The sequence below is a fragment of the Phaethon lepturus genome, unplaced genomic scaffold, assembly GCF_000687285.1.
Source record: "Phaethon lepturus isolate BGI_N335 unplaced genomic scaffold, ASM68728v1 scaffold15311, whole genome shotgun sequence".
Lineage (NCBI taxonomy): Eukaryota > Metazoa > Chordata > Aves > Phaethontiformes > Phaethontidae > Phaethon > Phaethon lepturus.
Window position 1 is genome coordinate 1 of NW_010519948.1, and position 17,204 is coordinate 17,204.

The 17,204-nt window shown below is 41.6% G+C and overlaps 1 protein-coding gene across 1 annotated transcript in view; it reads left to right on the forward strand.

Annotated features, from left to right (window-relative positions):
- Positions 1 to 5,179: 5,179 nt before the first annotated feature.
- Positions 5,180 to 17,204, forward strand: part of PLEKHH1 (pleckstrin homology domain containing, family H (with MyTH4 domain) member 1) — a 46,188-nt gene continuing 34,163 nt past the window's right edge. The window contains exons 1-3 of the mRNA XM_010297224.1: positions 5,180 to 5,305; positions 11,122 to 11,184; positions 14,239 to 14,388. Coding sequence (XP_010295526.1) covers positions 5,180 to 5,305; positions 11,122 to 11,184; positions 14,239 to 14,388 — 339 coding nt within the window. The remainder of the gene's footprint in view (positions 5,306 to 11,121; positions 11,185 to 14,238; positions 14,389 to 17,204) is intronic.

Below are 17,204 nucleotides of genomic sequence, written 5' to 3' on the forward strand. Positions count from 1 at the left end.
TTTCTCTCCCCCCGCCCCCATTTTTTCAAGGTGACGGTAAGGGGACTGACGGGAGCGTTCTGAGGGTGATGTTGTGTCGTCTCTGTTAATTGAGGTTTGCTGCTTAAAATAAATAGGTTTGCCTTCGGGTCTGGGACTTTGGTCCCCGAAGCTGCGTGGGGGAGGTGGGGGGAGGAACGGCCCCAAGAGGGGAAAACGGCAGCCGAAGAGTAAAGATCTGTTAAGTCCTGCGGTCTTTTCTGCCTTAAGCCGAGGCGTGCGGGGCAAGACCTCGGGAGGCAGAATGGCAAAACCGGGAGCCCTCTTCCTGCCTTCTGGCACCTTTACTTATCAAGCCACCTGCACTGATGTGGAGGGAAAAATTTTTTATTTTTACCCTGGCCCTCGCCAAGCCTTACCTTTCCCACAGCTTGTCACGTTATTTTTTTTTTTTTCCCCCGTGCTCTGCGTATCCCCGGCCGCACTGGTGAACGGGAAATGACCGTGTGGCTGAACAATTCCAATGGCTTCGGGGTTAAAAAGCTGGGGGATGAAACTGGTTATGAAGTGGAAAATGAGGTGACTGGGGGCAGGGAGTTGATTAATAGTACGAGGTTTCCACACTGAGTTTTGACCGTCGCCCGTACCGCTGACTTTCTTGGTGTTGATGGAGTGACATGGGAGGAAATTTCTCTCCCTTCGTGTGTTACATATATCACATTTCTACTGATTCGTTTTGTAGTAAGATGGTAGCTGAAAGTTAGACCTGTATTCAGCTCCAGTGTTCAGGCAGGATCTGGTGCATTTTACTGGCAGGTGCTAGGAACTGCACTGCTGTGCTGACTGACTCCCCTGTTACAGTCTGGGTAAACTGATTCCTGAGCTGAGGAGACTTTCGCGTTTGAAATATGGAAATACTCTTTCACTTGTCTGCATTGTTTGCACTGAATGAACAAAGCTGCAGACACTTTACTTGCATTTATATCTGCACATGAATGTCTTTGTGTTAATTACTTTTTATTCTCAGAAGGCTTTCCAGGTGGAAATACACTAAGTCTCTGAAGTGTTTTGAACTCTAGTCTAGATCCACCAACATGTGGGACATCAGCTGATTCTGGTTTAAAACCCAAAAAAACCCCATGATGTTCTGGTATAAACTTTAGCTTAATCAGAATTACAACTGTATATGGGCACTTCGAGTAAATATATTCCTATTTATTGTGGATGTAGCATTTAGTGTTGAAACTGTCTCATGTTGATCAAAACTTATAGTCAAAACTAGAAGTCTCATACCTGCATTTAGCAGTTGGTTCAGTCATTTTTCCCCCACTAAGTTCTAAAGACTTTGTAGCTCCCATTATCTTCACTGGAAGTTGTTTGATACTTAACACTGAAAATCAAGGTGCCCTTTAGGAAGCGTCTGTATGCATTTAACAATGAAGTTTTGAAAATCTCAGCTTGTTTGAACAAAGTGGCTGTCTCCTATTTGCCAAGTTCCTAAAATAAGAATACTGCACCTGAAAATATCTGATTCCCAACTTCTTCGTATGTTGGGGGGGGGAATATATATATAAATACGGTTTATATAACTACATAAATTATTTATCTTATATGAAAAGGACCAATGTCTGGGGGAGAGGGTGAGAATCAAAGAACTTAGTGGATTAAGGTGGGTAAGAATTACAAAAAAAAGGCATGTTGAAATGGCAGGTCCAGTAGCAAGGATTTAAAGTCAGTATGTCAAAATAAAGTTGATATTATAATTCATAAAGTACAGATGAACTGCTTATGTTTAGGAGAATGGGGGAGAAGGAGTGATGCATTTAACAGTAAATGAGAATTCAGAATAAATCTGAATTTGTAAATAAAGTTGCAATTTAGGTCTAAATGTGAGACGTTGTGATACAATATCTTTCTCTGAAAAAGGGTAAGGTTTTTGCTAGAGAGAGGAAGAGCCATAATTCTAATCCCTGGCCTTCAGTAATCATTTGATATGATGACACATGGGGAAGTTATTAGTTTAAGTGGAGGAGATGGGGATTAATAGAAGAATTATAAGATGGACAAAGAAATGATGAAAGAGAATGTGACAACACTGTGCTGAATGGGGGAATGTTAGAAGGTAAGTCTTTTACTAGAAGAGTTGACTGATTCAGGGGATTGGTAAGGACGGGATAAACTCTAAGACACAAAGTAAAATCACACATTAGAAGTAGTACTGAAGTGGGCACAAAACCTGGGAGAGCACTACTTAGAAACATCAGAGGAGGAAAAGATCTGGGTATACTAATCAATCACTGGGTAACCATAGGCCTGTTACATTTTGTACAGAGATTCTTGATCTTGTGGAGATCTGTCACAGACCTGCGCTTTATTAATCTGTTCCAGTATCATTGTAGTGGCCCCCCTGCACTCCCATGGTTGGCGTTTGCAAAGGCAAAGCCTGCTGAGATTCCTCTTCTCCGGTTGTGTTGGCTTGTCTGTGAATGTCGAGCATCAGTGTAATGTGGTTGTATAAAAGGCAAATGCAATGAGGTGAGGTATTCCCTAAGAGAGTGGAAAGTACTAAATGCCTTTACACAAGGCTTTGGTGAGGCTGCATTCCGCCTTTCAGGTGCAGTTGTGGTCACACCTGTCTATGAAGGAGAAGGATAAAGCCCAGCTCTTCTATATGCTGTGCACTGAAGCTGGAAAAAGTGCAAAGAGTGAGTGGTGGGCTTTTCGTATGAGACTAACAGAGCCCCTTATCTCTAGCCTTGCAAAATGAGGTGTTTAAGGAGAAGCTTTGGATGCCTATAAATCTATGAGGGAGAGAAAAAACTAGTTAAGCTGAAGAGCAATAATCTACAAGAATGAACAGATGCAAGCTGGTTCTGACTATATTTATGCTGGTAATTAGAAGGCAGCTCATTAGAGGGGTGAGGTTCTAGAACAACAGGAATAATGGGAGCAAAACTGCCTGCATGGTTCTAGGGAAGGGCTGTGTTCATTTATGAAAGGGATTATATGATGCAGTTGTCTACAGTGAGAAGGAACAAGACTTAATGATTCAGGACATCTATCCTAGCCTTAGGCTTCCTATTCAGAACGGGGCATTTTAGTTCAACCAGAAGTTATGGACTATCTGAGGAAATTACTTTTGTTCTAGCATAAGCTGTGAGGTAAATCAGATTCATTTTACTTTGTGCCATTAGAGTTTATCCCATTCATTCGTTATGTCCTCCTTGGACTTAAACACTATGAATAAAGACTAAAATATCTTCATACCTGTATGAAAGAGAACAGAATTTCATTTGAGCGCTGAATTATTATGTCCAGAACAGTTAGCTGTAAACAAACCTATGGTGTTTAGGATCCTTCCACGGCTTAGTGCACTCTTTTGGCTTGAGAAGGACTGATAGCACTCCCTTAGTGGGAAACCCTACAGTATTGTGAAGTGTGCCCAAGGTAACCTGGTTAAATGCCTGGCAAGGAGCTAGGGCTAGAGATTAGATTGATGTGCTGGATGGGGCTGTGGAAAAGGATGGCTTCTGTATTTCTGTAAAGCTGTAGGTGTACTGCTTTTAGAGTACTGGTCTTCCTATCATAGAGTGTTTTCAGTGATGCAGTACTGGACATAGAATCATAGAATAGTTTGTGTTGGAACGGACCTTTAAAGGTCATCTAGTCCAGCCCCCCTGCAGTGAGCAGGGACATCTTCAACTACATCAGATGCCTTTTCCTTGTTTTACTTAAATGTACCTTCTTACCTGGAATAGTATTTCACAAATCATTGGAAAGGCAGGCAACTTGCTGCCTGGAAAACTTTCTGTTACTGAACAAAGCAACGATATATAAAATAACTCACAGGTAATGTTTGTATCTAAAGGGTATGAAATGTGTCTTCCTTAACTCAGAACAGCAGGGATATAGCTGGGTCAAGTGGCTTGCTGTGTTATGTATACTTATACTATTATGTATATTTAGGGTAACTTGAGTCTCAGGTCTCTTATGTGCAAAGTATGAGCCAGGTGTCCTGGTAAGTGGGTACAACTAGAGGGACATCTTAAGCTTTCCCACCCTGCAAAGGCAGCTGTAAAGGCAGTGAGGCTGAGCGACTTCACTGCTCTCTCCCAAGTCTTGGTCTGTTACTTTGGTCATAGTTCAGGAAAGCACCAAGTTTGCCTGTGAGCACATGAGAAGTTCCTTTAAGTATGGATTTCAGTGTTTTGATGAAGCTGATGAACTAATAACTGTTTTGGTTTTGTAAGCATTTGTTATTGGAGGGTAATACAGCTGGCTGCTGGACTGCGTACACTGAGTTGATATTATAAACCTTTTTGTGAGTGTTCACAGAGGCCTGAATTTGATCAAGGACACTTATTACCTACATTTTACATATCTTTTACAATGAGCACAAAGTATCTGAAATGTCTAAACAGTTACTGAGTAAGAAAAAAAAACCTTCAAAAACCACAGCTTTTTCCACTTTGTGGAGTTATGTATATCTCTTGATGTCTACAAAGGACTTCAGTAGACCTGCATGTTTTGTCTTCAGTCCTAGCTTATTCCTGGCTGGAATATCTTTGTATTTTAACAGACCAATTGTTTAGATACTGTGGTACAGCTACTCTTCTTTTCTTACTGTGGGTTGACTGTATTGAGTAGTTAGGTATTGGGAACACTGTTGCTTCATACATCACATCCTCTCAACACGGTCTGTATGAGATGAAGCACTGGTGCCCCAAGTTAATAATGGCTGTATGACAGGAGTTATGCTTAAGAAGTTTTAATGACTTGAGATTTTACAACCATAAATGGTACAAAAGAGTAAAAATACTCCTAGTTTATAGGTAGATGCTGAGCAAGGCTGTAAGGATGCCAGTAAGGCTGTTTGTGGAATATACAGTATGATGCATTAGTAAATTATTTACTCACTCTAAAGGTAAAAGTTTATTTGAATATTTATCTGTTATCCATTAAAGGAGTGACCTCTGGCAGAGGGCAATATCAATAACTTGGGACAGTACCATTTCATCTTCTGCTTGCAGAAGAAATGGCCTTTATGTTACCAGTCCTGTAAGATGGACCAAGGAAGACTAGGCACAAAGGGTGAAAAGTTTGCCTGTCTAAAATAAGTTTGTTTGTTTTTTCCCGTTTCTATTCTGTAGGATTTTTAGAGCACCTCAGACGACATCCCAAATGGATGATTAACTTCACAATGGCAGAACTCACAGTGGAGAATGGCAGCTGTATGGACTGGCAAAAGCGATGCCTTGCATTGGAGTCCCAGCTCTTCAAATTTCGCTTGCAGGCAAGCAAGATCCGAGAGCTGTTAGCTGAGAAGGTGAGGCAGTGGTTGCTTCTTCTACTTTGCACTGAATTATGGCATGAAAGCAAAAAAAGACCCTAAATGCTGAGGTATCCAGTACAACTAGAGGCTCTCTTCCTTGATTACAGTATGTCATTGCACTCTGCTTATCACTTGAGATACAGAGATGTGCCTGGCAGAGTGGTGTGAAGTGGCTAGTGAAAATAAGAATTTGGCCTTGTTTACTGGAAGATCACCAGGTATTTGGGTACTACTGCAAAGCACTGTACCCAGCAAGATTCTGGATATCTGAAGTAACTGAGGCAGCTGCAGAGCAAAGATGGATGTTTTTGATAAGTACAGCAGGATCAGGACTTGGCTGGCAACAGAAAAGCTTACAGGAGTGCAAATTATGCTGTAATGTTAAAAGACTGGACAGGGGTACGTGTACTGCCATAGTGTTAGAGTAACATTGCATATCCAGTCAAAACATTTTGGTGATACTAAAGAGCAGGACTGAGAGACTTTTGAGATCTGGATGTTAGAAACTTGCACGGCATCTGTGGTTTTAGAGGCATCTCCTACTAATCTCTTTCAAGTGCACTAAGTGAACTTGTTTGCAATCCTACGGGAAAGGACTGTCAAAGATTTGAGGGTTTTATTGGGGGTTTGTTTGTTTTTTGTTTCCATCACGGTGTGGATTTTTGGTGTGTTTTCTTTACCTTAAAGTGAGTTATTTTTCAATTTGAATTAAAGCTTTTTCACTAACCTCTAATTTGCATAAAATCCAAGTTTGTAGGTTGCTGTGGGGCTCCTTTGTTTCAAAATGTGGCTTACATTATTACAGTCCAGTTCAAGATTGCGCAGATATTCAATTACTATTGGAAAGTGAGAACAGTTTCTTTCAGTGATAGTTTGCTAATGAAGTTGAAATCTTCACAACTGACTGCAGTTTACTCCAAAAGCTTTTAACCTTTACCTGATGACAGATATGTTCTAAACGCACTTTTGCTCCATTTTGTATTATGTAACTTCTATGTGTATGTTCTTGTTTGTTTGTTCTGGATGTAGAAACATCCAAATGACATCCACTTCAGAGTGGAGCAATTTTCATCCTTGGTTTCACTGTAATTACATTTCTACTAATGGTGTATACTGCATGAGACATTCATTCCACCCGTTATATATTAAGAAATTATGCAATTCTGAGCACCCTGTTAACCTTTTCAAGGTAGCTTCTGAGATGGACCTTAGTGATTACTTATCCTGGAAAACATTGAAGTGGTTGTAAACTCCACTTAGATAAAGGCACATTAAAAAAAAAATCGCGTATAGATGTGGTGCAGGTCTGGTAAAGACAACCAATACTTGTATGCAATACTCTGTATTTGCCGCATTGTGGAACCCGTGGCCTCATGCTTTATTAATTTCTGCTTTGAGAAATTTCCTGACTACCCCTGTGCAAAACAAACAAAACCACCTATCAAACTTTCTTTTTGGAGAACAGACTTGCCAGACACCTTTTGACTATCTCTTTAGGGAGGTTTGTGGCCATGGCAGAGAATGAAATTTTCATCTGCTTCAGGAGGCTCCTGAAGGAAGGGACCTGGCTGTCATTAATCCAGCCTTTCAGTCAAAGCGATGTTCCCTTTGTTAAGATTAAGGAGCAGCTCGGTTCAGTGATCAGGTTACTCTGTAACTACTTGTACAGCGCAGTCCCTCGTAGGCTTACTTGAAGGGTCAAAGAGCTAGCAGGTTTGCAATACTGTGAATGTCATGTGGGAAGGAAGGGGAGAGCCTCAGGGACTGTGGGGCAGCTCCAGCAGGCTCTCCTGACGCAGGTGGACTCGAGGCACGAGAGCAGGTGCTCAGCACACAGTGCTCATGCTGAACACTGCTGTTGGGAAGTGTCCTGTGCCTCAGGTTCCTCACCACCCTGCAATGACTTGCTGAGACCCTCCTTCCCCCCCAGTTGCCACAGGGCTCCCTGTGACTCCCCAGCAGTCACAGCAACTGGGGCTTCTGTCCACGCTGCATCCTTCTCCCCGTCAGATGGGCAGTGATGCAGAACCGAAGGAGGCACGTGCTTTAGGCATAGTGATGCCAGCTCCAGGGCTTCTTATCATAGATTTTATAGCAGGTTTTTTTCTTACAGTTGTATCTGTGAGAATGAAGAGATTCAGACTTACTTGAAAGAGTAGTGTGTTTTCGAAAAGGTTTTTTGGGGGGGTGGGGGAGAAGGTCTTAAAATGTGAAGTGGGCAGTTTGAAGCTGTGTGGCCAACCTGTGGTGAACATTGTCCCTGACATCCTCTGATATGGTTTGCAGCAAGAGGAAAAGAAAAAAAAAAGTGGTTTTGCCAGCGAAAGTGAAGAACACTGTTAACAGCAGTGTGATACTTGCTCACCAGCTATGTTGTCTCAGGAGTCTGGGAGCTGCTGGTTGAAAGGTTTGTAAACATGACCCCCCCCATGTTGTAAATTAGTCTTTATAACCAATTTAATGATTTTAAGGCAGATTTTACTATTTTAACTTACAAAAAAACCCTAACTACTCATGGCTGGTGGGGATAATACAATGTGCGCTAACAGTTTAAATACTTCAGATTTTTAAAAGCCGCTTAGATCGAATAATCTAGATTGCTGTTCAGAACATGAGGAATTTAAACCCCAACGGTTTAAACTGCCAGTGCCCTAGTTCACATGGTGTGAACTTCCACATTGGTAGCCTGGTCTCACCTATCGAGCAGTGCTGCCGAAGCTGCGCAGAGTGTGTCTGCGGGGCGGCACGGCAGAGGGACCCCAACCCCTGGCCTCCAAGACAAAGCTCTGCCATCCTGCTGGACCCCCGCAGGGCACGAGACCCCTGGGTCCTGCCTTGTTGTGGACATCAGCAGGGATCTGGTCTCTTTGGAAACAGGCAGTTGCTTCCACTCTGATTTTCTTGGACAAAGAAAGGGATGCTTCTCTGCTGGTGAGCGACATGGCAGGCCGTTGCCTTGGCAGCAAGATGACCTGGTTAGAAGTGAGCTCTGGAAGAGAACAACAGGAGGAAAATCAGGCTGAGATAGGCAGGAACTTTTTTTCACTCAATTTTGTTTAGCTGTTCTGAGCCATCAGGAGAGGGAAAGCCTGTGTGAATGGTTGATAGGAGGAACTTTTGCAGCTTTTAAAAGGGCCATCTGGGTATCTTTTAACCTGCTCCTGTCTTACTTCACTAAACAATGAACATTTGGGAAAAACCTCTTTCATCTCATGCAAGCATGGCTATACAACTGGGCCCACTTTTCTCCATACAAGCTGTCTGGGCTAATATTTCGGAGACGAGTTACTTGGATTTGGCTTGGTCACTACTTTTTTTATGTGACCTGGGTCAAGTTGCTTAGTAGCATTTGTCAAATTATAAAGCATTTTCAATGAAAGGACCCATGTAAATCCCAAGCATTATTATTAATTCATTGAGGGATTTGAAAGAGCCTTACGAGCATGGAGTATTAAATCTGAATGCGCTCCAGTGAGAAAGCTGACACCAGTGATGGGTGAAATAATCTTTTTGTGTACATGAGAAACACAGCAGTTATTTAACAGTTCATAGTAGGACAACCCAACAATGTGGTACAGGAAGTTAAGAAAAGTACAAGTTCATTTAATGCTATGGAGGGAATTAGGGTGACAAAATAATTGATTTGACTGGAACTTAGCCAGGTCACCCTGCTTGCACAAGAGGTTTCATAACTCTTAGTGATCAGGAATGGTCCCCACATGCATTCTCTGACCTGATCAGGATCCAGGACTGCTAGCAATGCAAAGCAAACTGTTATGAGGCTGGGACAAGGAGTTTTTTTTCAGTCAGAACAGTGCCGTCGTCTTAAAATAACCTGAGTCTTTCATGGATATCACCCACCTTGTGGAGGATTGAATTATTAGTCTAAGAATTAGACTAATTAGTCTAACTAAGAAATAGACTAATTAGCCTCTGGGAAAATGCTGAGATTCATCTAAAATCTGTGCTGTGAATGTAGACCCTGTCAATTCATCGGAAAACTATCAGAGGCCTTTGACTCTGAACCTACTGGCATAAACAGTCTTTGTTTCACAAGGTGTATTATGTCTCCAGTTAGCATCTGTCTTTCACCAGTATGTTTTGCTGCTATCTGTCTATGGTGATGACTATCCAGAAACTAATGGATAAATGCATGGGTAGATCACTGTTCCTAACGGACGCAGACTCATGTCGTAACCCAGACCGCTGCTGTTGGTGTTGGATTGCCTTGAGCTCAGTCTCTACCAAGACTCTCAGAGTCAGAGTCTTTGGTCAGAGCAGCTTTGGCTGTCTGTGCAATCTTTTGTGGCATCTGTCTGTTCCTCTGCCAAAGAAGTGTCCTTGATTTGGATATTAAACTCCATAGACTGTGATGTCCTTGATTGCTCCACTGAAAAAGGAAACCTGAGAGGTATCATGCTAAATGTGGCACTTTCTGATCTTCCTGGTTTGAATTTGTTATGGCATGGCTTTTTTTAGTTATATGACCATTGAGATGTCTACATATATGTATCATTCCAATATGTTTGTCAATAGGTGTCAGTCTGCTCTTATGATCAATGTATATGTATGAAGAGGAGAGTTGTTTTGTTGCCATCTGAAGGAATAGAAATGGAAACACAGGAATGTTGTCATCTCCATCCTGGGTGATCAACCCAAGGGGCATAAGTCCCATCTCCAGAAGTATTGGTTTGGTCATCATAGTGACCAACCTGAATACTTGGCTCCAGTGCTTTATCAAGAATCATAAAATGCATTGGAGAGAAAAGGAGCTCAGTTCCCCTTGCAGTTTGTTTTCTGTAAGGGGAATCAAGCTTCAATCATGCTTGAAGCATGATTCTTCTAATCTTCTGAAGCTGCTTCTATGTCATTCCTACCTTAGTAAATCACAAGTAAATCCTGGAAACTCTATGAAGCATTCCTCAAATTTTGCAGCTTAGTGGATGAAACTTAGTGTCACTGACTTCATATTACTGGGCTTAAATCTGAGACCCGTCAAAGCAGGGCAGGTTGTGGAAGATGACTTTGCAAGCACTGAAGGAGATCCTTAGTTGCTATTTAAAAAAAAAGAAAAAACAAACAAACAAACAAACAAAAAACGACTAAGCTCTAGTGGTAAGTTGTTAGAGGAACCCCAGATACATCTGCATTTCACTGAGAGTGAAGTGATTTATATACACTTAGAATAAAATTCTATTCAGCGTGCTTTGACTTCAATAGCAGCAATGCCCAGATAAAGAATCACAGAATTGTCAGTTTGCGAAGCTCCCAAATGAAAAGCATAGGAAAACTGAGATAATTGTTAATTTTGTCAGTTATGAGCCTGTGATGCTTTTGAAGCAAAAGCAAAGTATTTATTGGTTATAATGTGGCATCATAAAGAACCTGCTGTGAGCTTTCCAAGACGTATTCATCTTTATTTACCTTTGTAAATGAATCCTAGCTGAAGTAAAACCAGGAAAGAATGGCATGCTGTAGACAGGCTTCTTGCAGGGACAGCTCATGGTGTGTAAATTGTAGAGATGGGGTTAAGACTTTGGGACTATTCCTTTGACCCGTGTAATGAATGATGAAGCTCACTAATGAGAAAACAGTTCCGGTAAATTCAAAGTAGGGCAGAAGACTGGAAAAGGTCAAACGGGTTTTTTTTTTCCCCCCTGGTCAAGAGCTGTCCAGTTAACTCAAAAGATGCCAAAGATCTGTAGAACTGCACAAGAAATGGAAGATTCCTGTGCAAAACAGGTGAATTTCCAGATGATGTTAATTTCTTTTTTCCTCCCTCTCCCCTCCTTTTCTTCTGGCTCTTGAAGATGCAGGAATTGGAACAGAGAGTGATCGAAGCAGAGCAAAGAGCTGAGGATGCAGAGAAACAGGTAAGAGATTCTCTTATGGTTGCTCTGGTACAAGCCCAGCAGTAACTTACTCTAAATTCCATCCAGTCTAGCATACAGACAGCACTCTACCGTGCTGTGCTCTGCTATGGAAACGCTGATTTGCAGTGGTGAACAGATTTTCTGGTCTACTTCCCAGTCTTTGAGCTTGAGCTATGAACAGGCACCTAAATAGGTTCAACTCTAAGTGAAAACCAGCACCTGGTTTTCAGCCTGTCAGCTTCACAGCCTTTACCTCCTTGCTCGGTTATGGAAAAGGAAGGGGATGTTGTATTTCAGGATTAAAGTGCAGAGATAGAGCTGCCTGGCAGGTCCTCAGAAAACAAATACTCAAGAGTACTGGTAAGGACTTGTCTCTTCTCTACAAGTAGAGAAGGTTCTGCAAAAGAAGTATAAGGGTGTGTCTGCAAAACATATCAGTTGTTTTGGACTTTCTTTTTAGTAATTACTGCTTTGGCTTGGGAGTCCATGGAGAAAAGCAATAAGAGCTAGATTCATTGCGTATTACTGTAACCATCTAAAAATTAGGCTTATTGTCCTTCTGTGGTTCTTGAATAATGGAGAAGGGAAGAGAGGGAGACTTCAGCTTGTGAAAAGGCTATAAAGAATAGTGGACCTTTGGGAAGCAGACTGTTGTACAGTCTGCACTGTAAGGAGTATTATAAAAACAAAAGAGCCAAGAAGGGCCGGATGGTCTGAGCTCCTGCATCACTGCAGACGACTGCTGAAGGGAAGGTTTGAAGTGAACAAGCTCCCTGCAGCTGGACAAGAGCTGCAGGACTGAGCACTGAGTCAGAGATTAAAGCGCAGAACTAAAAGGCATGCAAGATGGCCAAGAATGGCTGTCAAAGATGACTTCAGTAGTGAAGGACTGAATATGCAGTGTTATAAGCACTGGCAAACATATTGCCTAGGAATTGAGAACTTGAAATACTTCGTAAGGTATTCTGTCTGCAGAATGTACTATACCACACCAGTTTGATATTGGCATCAAGGTTTTTTCTGACCAACTTGAATATAGGAAAGATGGTACGTCAAATCACTATGCTGTTGGCCTCTATGCTAGATCAGCAACTGCCAACCAAGAACAAGAGTTGTTCTTGAGAGGGCTATCAGCAAGTCCACACCCAATCAAGACAGGCAAAGGTAACATCATCACTGTGACAGCACCAGCAGGAAATCATTATTGCCACAGGACAATGAAGGAGGTATCACACTAGCAGACACCTTAACGGCAAGAGTAGATGTCCATGATACGGTAAGATGCCACGACAGCAAGGGAGCAGATGGGGAGCAAGTCAAATCCAGGTCAGAGAATGGGCAAGAAAGGGAGAACTTGGCTGGGAAGGTGTAGGAGAAATGAGGGTTGCCTTACTCACCTGCCACCAGCAGAAATGAGGGTTGCATTCACTAACCTGCCACCAGCAGTTCTGCAGCCATGTATTGACAGGTCCTAAAGACTAGCAACCCCCAAAGTTTGCCTTTCCAGCAGTCTTATCCACATCCAGAGATAAGTGTTCTCAGAGAAATACTTCATTGCTGCCTGGCAGCCTGGAGAAGTGACAGCATGGGAATAGGACCATTCCCTTCCCTTCCATACATTCACCATGAATGAGAAACAGCTGACAAATGAGAGGGATCCACATCAAGTGCAAAATCCCTTGTTATCTTTCTCTCCAGGAGTCAGGGGGGGTGGGGGTGGATTTGTTAATTCAATGGACTCTCTGTAGTTGCCAACCTCAATTAAGGAAATCACATGTTTGCAGTCCCCTCTCTGAGCCTCTAGTACAGAGTCAGCATTTGGGCATCAGACAGAAAGGAGGGGCCACTTCTTTTTACTATAATCACCCTAAACTCTAATGAAAACACATCCGACTCAGCAGGCTTAGTTTTCTGGCTCGGATGTTGGGCGCCTACCTTTCTGATTCAGTATGAGGAAGAGGCAGTTTGCTTCTCTGCCTAATGCAGGCAGACAGGAGGACAAAACACAGCTTCTGCAAGTATGAAGTGTAGGCTGCTCAACAGAGCATGACTTGCACAGACTCTATGAAGTGCTCACATCACTGCCTGCGTTCTACCTTCCTGGTTCCAAACACATTCCAAATTAATGGTATCTGGAGTTGGTTTCTGTGCAGATTTAGTCTCTCTGGGATGTGTTGGAACCAGTATTTTCCCATCATCAAATGCTGCACTTAGCAGGTTTGAGTTAAGTTGACGGAGTTCCATGCACCTTTAGAAACAAAGTCTTATAATCCATTGCAATAGGATGAGGTAATGATAAAACAGACTGGCGGATTGAGCGACATAGATTCTGAAGAAAGCAAAGAGGTTTTAAAAATTTGCTAAAAACCTGTTTATGCATTGAAACTTTGTCTGTAGTGAAGGAGCATTACACTGGTGCATATCTTGCTGAGATGAACAAGCATTGGCACTCGCAGGTGCTCAAAGATAGGCAAAGCTTCTGAAATATCTAACGTGGTAGCTCCTTAGCAGGTCTGGAGAAAACGCTTGTCCGAAAGCCAGAAGCTGCCAAAACATCGTCTAAGCTGGGGATAGGAGGAGGAAGGAACTCCATAGTACATTTCCTTATAGAAATCTTGATCTGGAGCAAATGGCCAGGGTTTTATGGTGTATGCCTTGGTAGTGAATGAGGTAAAAAGCTGACCATGTCATTGAGAAGGAGGAAAATGTTGTGTACCTTGCCCATATGTCTATGTAGACTATAGTGCCTGTATGGTCTCTCTGACTAATAGTGGGCAAATATTTTACAATCCACAATGTGTTTATCTGTTCATGGTTCAGTTTGCATCTGTTAATGCTTCAGCATTACAAATGAATGGACAATGTCCTTTTCACAAATGTGCATATAAACTTAAGTGTGACCTGTAGGGTTTGGCTTTTTTTCCTTCCTTACCTGACTTCAAAAATATGAAACCCACAAATACTCTCAGTTAGGGTCTTTCTGATAAACAAGCAGCTCCTTCATTTGCATTGTTTTGTGTTTGTTTTTTTATATCCCTCTGGCTGTCATTACAGGTCAGAGTTATGGAAGAGAAGGTAAAACTAGCCAACGTGAAGACCGATGAATCAGACAACAGTCTGCACAGGAAATACCAGGAGTTGATGGGCACAGTGCAAGGAAAGGAAGATCTGATCAACAAATTGGAGACACAGCTAGCAAAACAGGTAAGGATATTTTCTGCAGGGAGACCTTTAGCTTTCATGAATTGGAGGGATTCTGTAATGTACATTTCAAAGGTATGGATTATGTCCCCACTACATATTAGCCTCTCAGTTGCCTTCGGATCAGCTGTAAAATGATGCTCTGCTTAGTGCAAGATCCTCTCCTTCCTTTTTCTTTTCAGGCAAAAGCATCCATTCAGTCTCAGTAGCCCTTGTCTCTTCATTAGAAGAGATTGGTCAATGTCCTTGAAGGACTTCCTTATGTCAGTGTTGAGACCCTAAATTGTAAAGCTAGAATCTGGTCACAGTATTTCTCTGGCTTCCTAGCGTATAGATTGCTCTGAAAAATCATTTTATGTAGCCCATCTCTGACTCGGCATATGCTGCTTCATGATAAGGGACTTCTCCCAGTCTTCAGCAATCCTTTAGTATAGTTCATCTCTTGTCAGATGTCCTTATTATAAAAGAGCAGCTGTTTCCCAGTATGGATAGTTCTTAGTGTCTTCCATTCTCAGTTGGTGGAAGGAAAGAGCTACATCTACAAGCTCTGCTGTAGCTTGTGTTTCAGCTCTAGTAAAAGCCTTGCCCTGTGCTATTTCTAACATGAGAAATGAGGTATTCTTATATGTCACTAAGTAAATTACTTTTAAATGGAAATAGGTCATTAGAATTTTACACAAAAAAGTACTTTGCCTTTGAGTTACATTTTACATTTAACCAATTGTCACTTATTTCAAGGGCAAAATAGATTGGTAAGCTGTCTGAACTTACTCAGACCAAATGTAGTGTGGTCAGGCACTTCCCCAGGCCACCTTGCTCAGGCAGAAAGTAGATGAAGTTTCTGCATTTTGGAGGAGAAGGGTGTTTGGAAGGAGCTACAATAGTGATCAAGGTCTGGAAAGAGCTCTTGCAATCAAAGATGGAAGAAATTCTGATTTACCCAAAAATGTGAGGTGTGATTTGATTAAAATTAATAAACACGAGTGGGGAAAAATGTTTTGTTAGTAGAAATCTTTTTATTCTAGCAAAAAGAGGCAAAATGAGGTTCTAGAAATGAAAGCCAAAGCTTGACAATGTGCGACAAGAAACAGTTTTTATCCGGGTTGTTGGTTTAGTTTCAGAATGGGGTAGGATGGTGGCAGTGCTGGAAGGTCACTAAGGGTCCCTGTAAGGCATCCTATTTGTTTTCACTGGGATGGGAAGAGCTGTGGAGTTCAGAGCGTTAATAAGAGAACACTGAGGTCATGTCTGGACCACACAATAGCATGGGATACAAAGACTCTCTAACTGCTTCTGGATCTTAAAGCACAATAACTGCATCTACGGGTGCTGTGCCTGAGTGAATTGGGTCTGCTTAGGGACAGGGCTTACTAAGCTCTGTGACAATGCTGTCATCATGTCACTATGCTACTTTAGGACCCTAAATAAAATCTTGGCATTGCCCTTACTGTGTAGCATAGCAGTAATCTGAATCTTTCACCTCTTGGTACGTGATCTGAGACAAATCCAGGTCATTAGGGATTCAAAGGCATTACCCATGTGATGGATATTCAGAGGACTATGGTAGATCCACTATATGTGCCAGATCAGTTCACACCAGCAGGCACATCTAATATTCTGACTCCAGCAAAGGCTGGTACCTCATGATTAGGAACACACACAGCCATATTCAAGGAGAAAAATAAATAAATATAATAATAAATCCTCTTCTTGAAGCATCATATTTGATTACTTGTATTTCATTATGCTCAACTACAAATGTTACTGCTACATGTAATGTTACCAAGGTCTATTTTAAAATCAGCAAACATATTTGAAGAAGAATTTTTAAATGTGCAGTCGTGGTGATGTGGCGTGTGTGGCGATTAAAATTTTTAAAGAATTTCCTGCAGTCTAATGTGTATTTATATGGTATTTATTAAGTGAACTTACATTCTTCATTGTGAAAAACTTAAAGCGGGAGGAAGCACTGACATTTTTATATCATAATTACTGGTATTTGTTTGTGTCTGAAAAAGAAATCGAGCAAGGAAACCACCAACTGCTGCCAGAAGGTATTGCCTTTGTCCATTTAATTAAAAAGAAACCAGGGCTGAATGTGCCATACAGAGTATATTCCCCCTCCCTCCCTTGCTCCTGGAACTGATTTCTCTTTGTAGTTGTTTAAATCGTTATGGAGATAGGAGACCTTTCAGTGACATGGCCTCTGATGAAGCCACAGAGGAGATGAACAGAAGACTTCAGGTGATCATAGTATCAATCCAGCATCTTTCAAAGGAAATTCCCAGAAAAGCAAAAAAGCGCAGCTGAGAAAACACAGCTGCAAAAATGATGTTGTGGCAATATTGCCCAAGCAGGTACTTGAGGGAAAAATATTCATTGTGCAATTCAACAGTATTCCCATAACACCTTCGTGTGGAATAGAGCCTGTTTTAATGGATATGTAAACATACAACCATTTACACCATCTCAAAATCTCCTAGCAGGTCTTAGTGTTTCAAGGTCAAGTTTTGAACCTTTTTTATCTTGAGTCTGAAGTCTGCTATTTTTTTTTAAGTAATTTACTTTCTCAGTGAGAATATTGTGTATGTGTTAAATACATTGTTGGTATTAGTTTCCATCTCATGCATCTTTAAAGTCTATAGTCTACACCTGTGCTTGCAGCAGTTGAATGCTTTTTTCTTGGAATTATTACAGTGGTTTTTAAATCACTTACAGGCACTGCTTAATTCTTACTAACCTCAGCCAACAATGTGTGTGTATGTGTAGGCGGGGGTACACTACAGATGCTCAACAGCAACATTGCAAAACCATCTAAA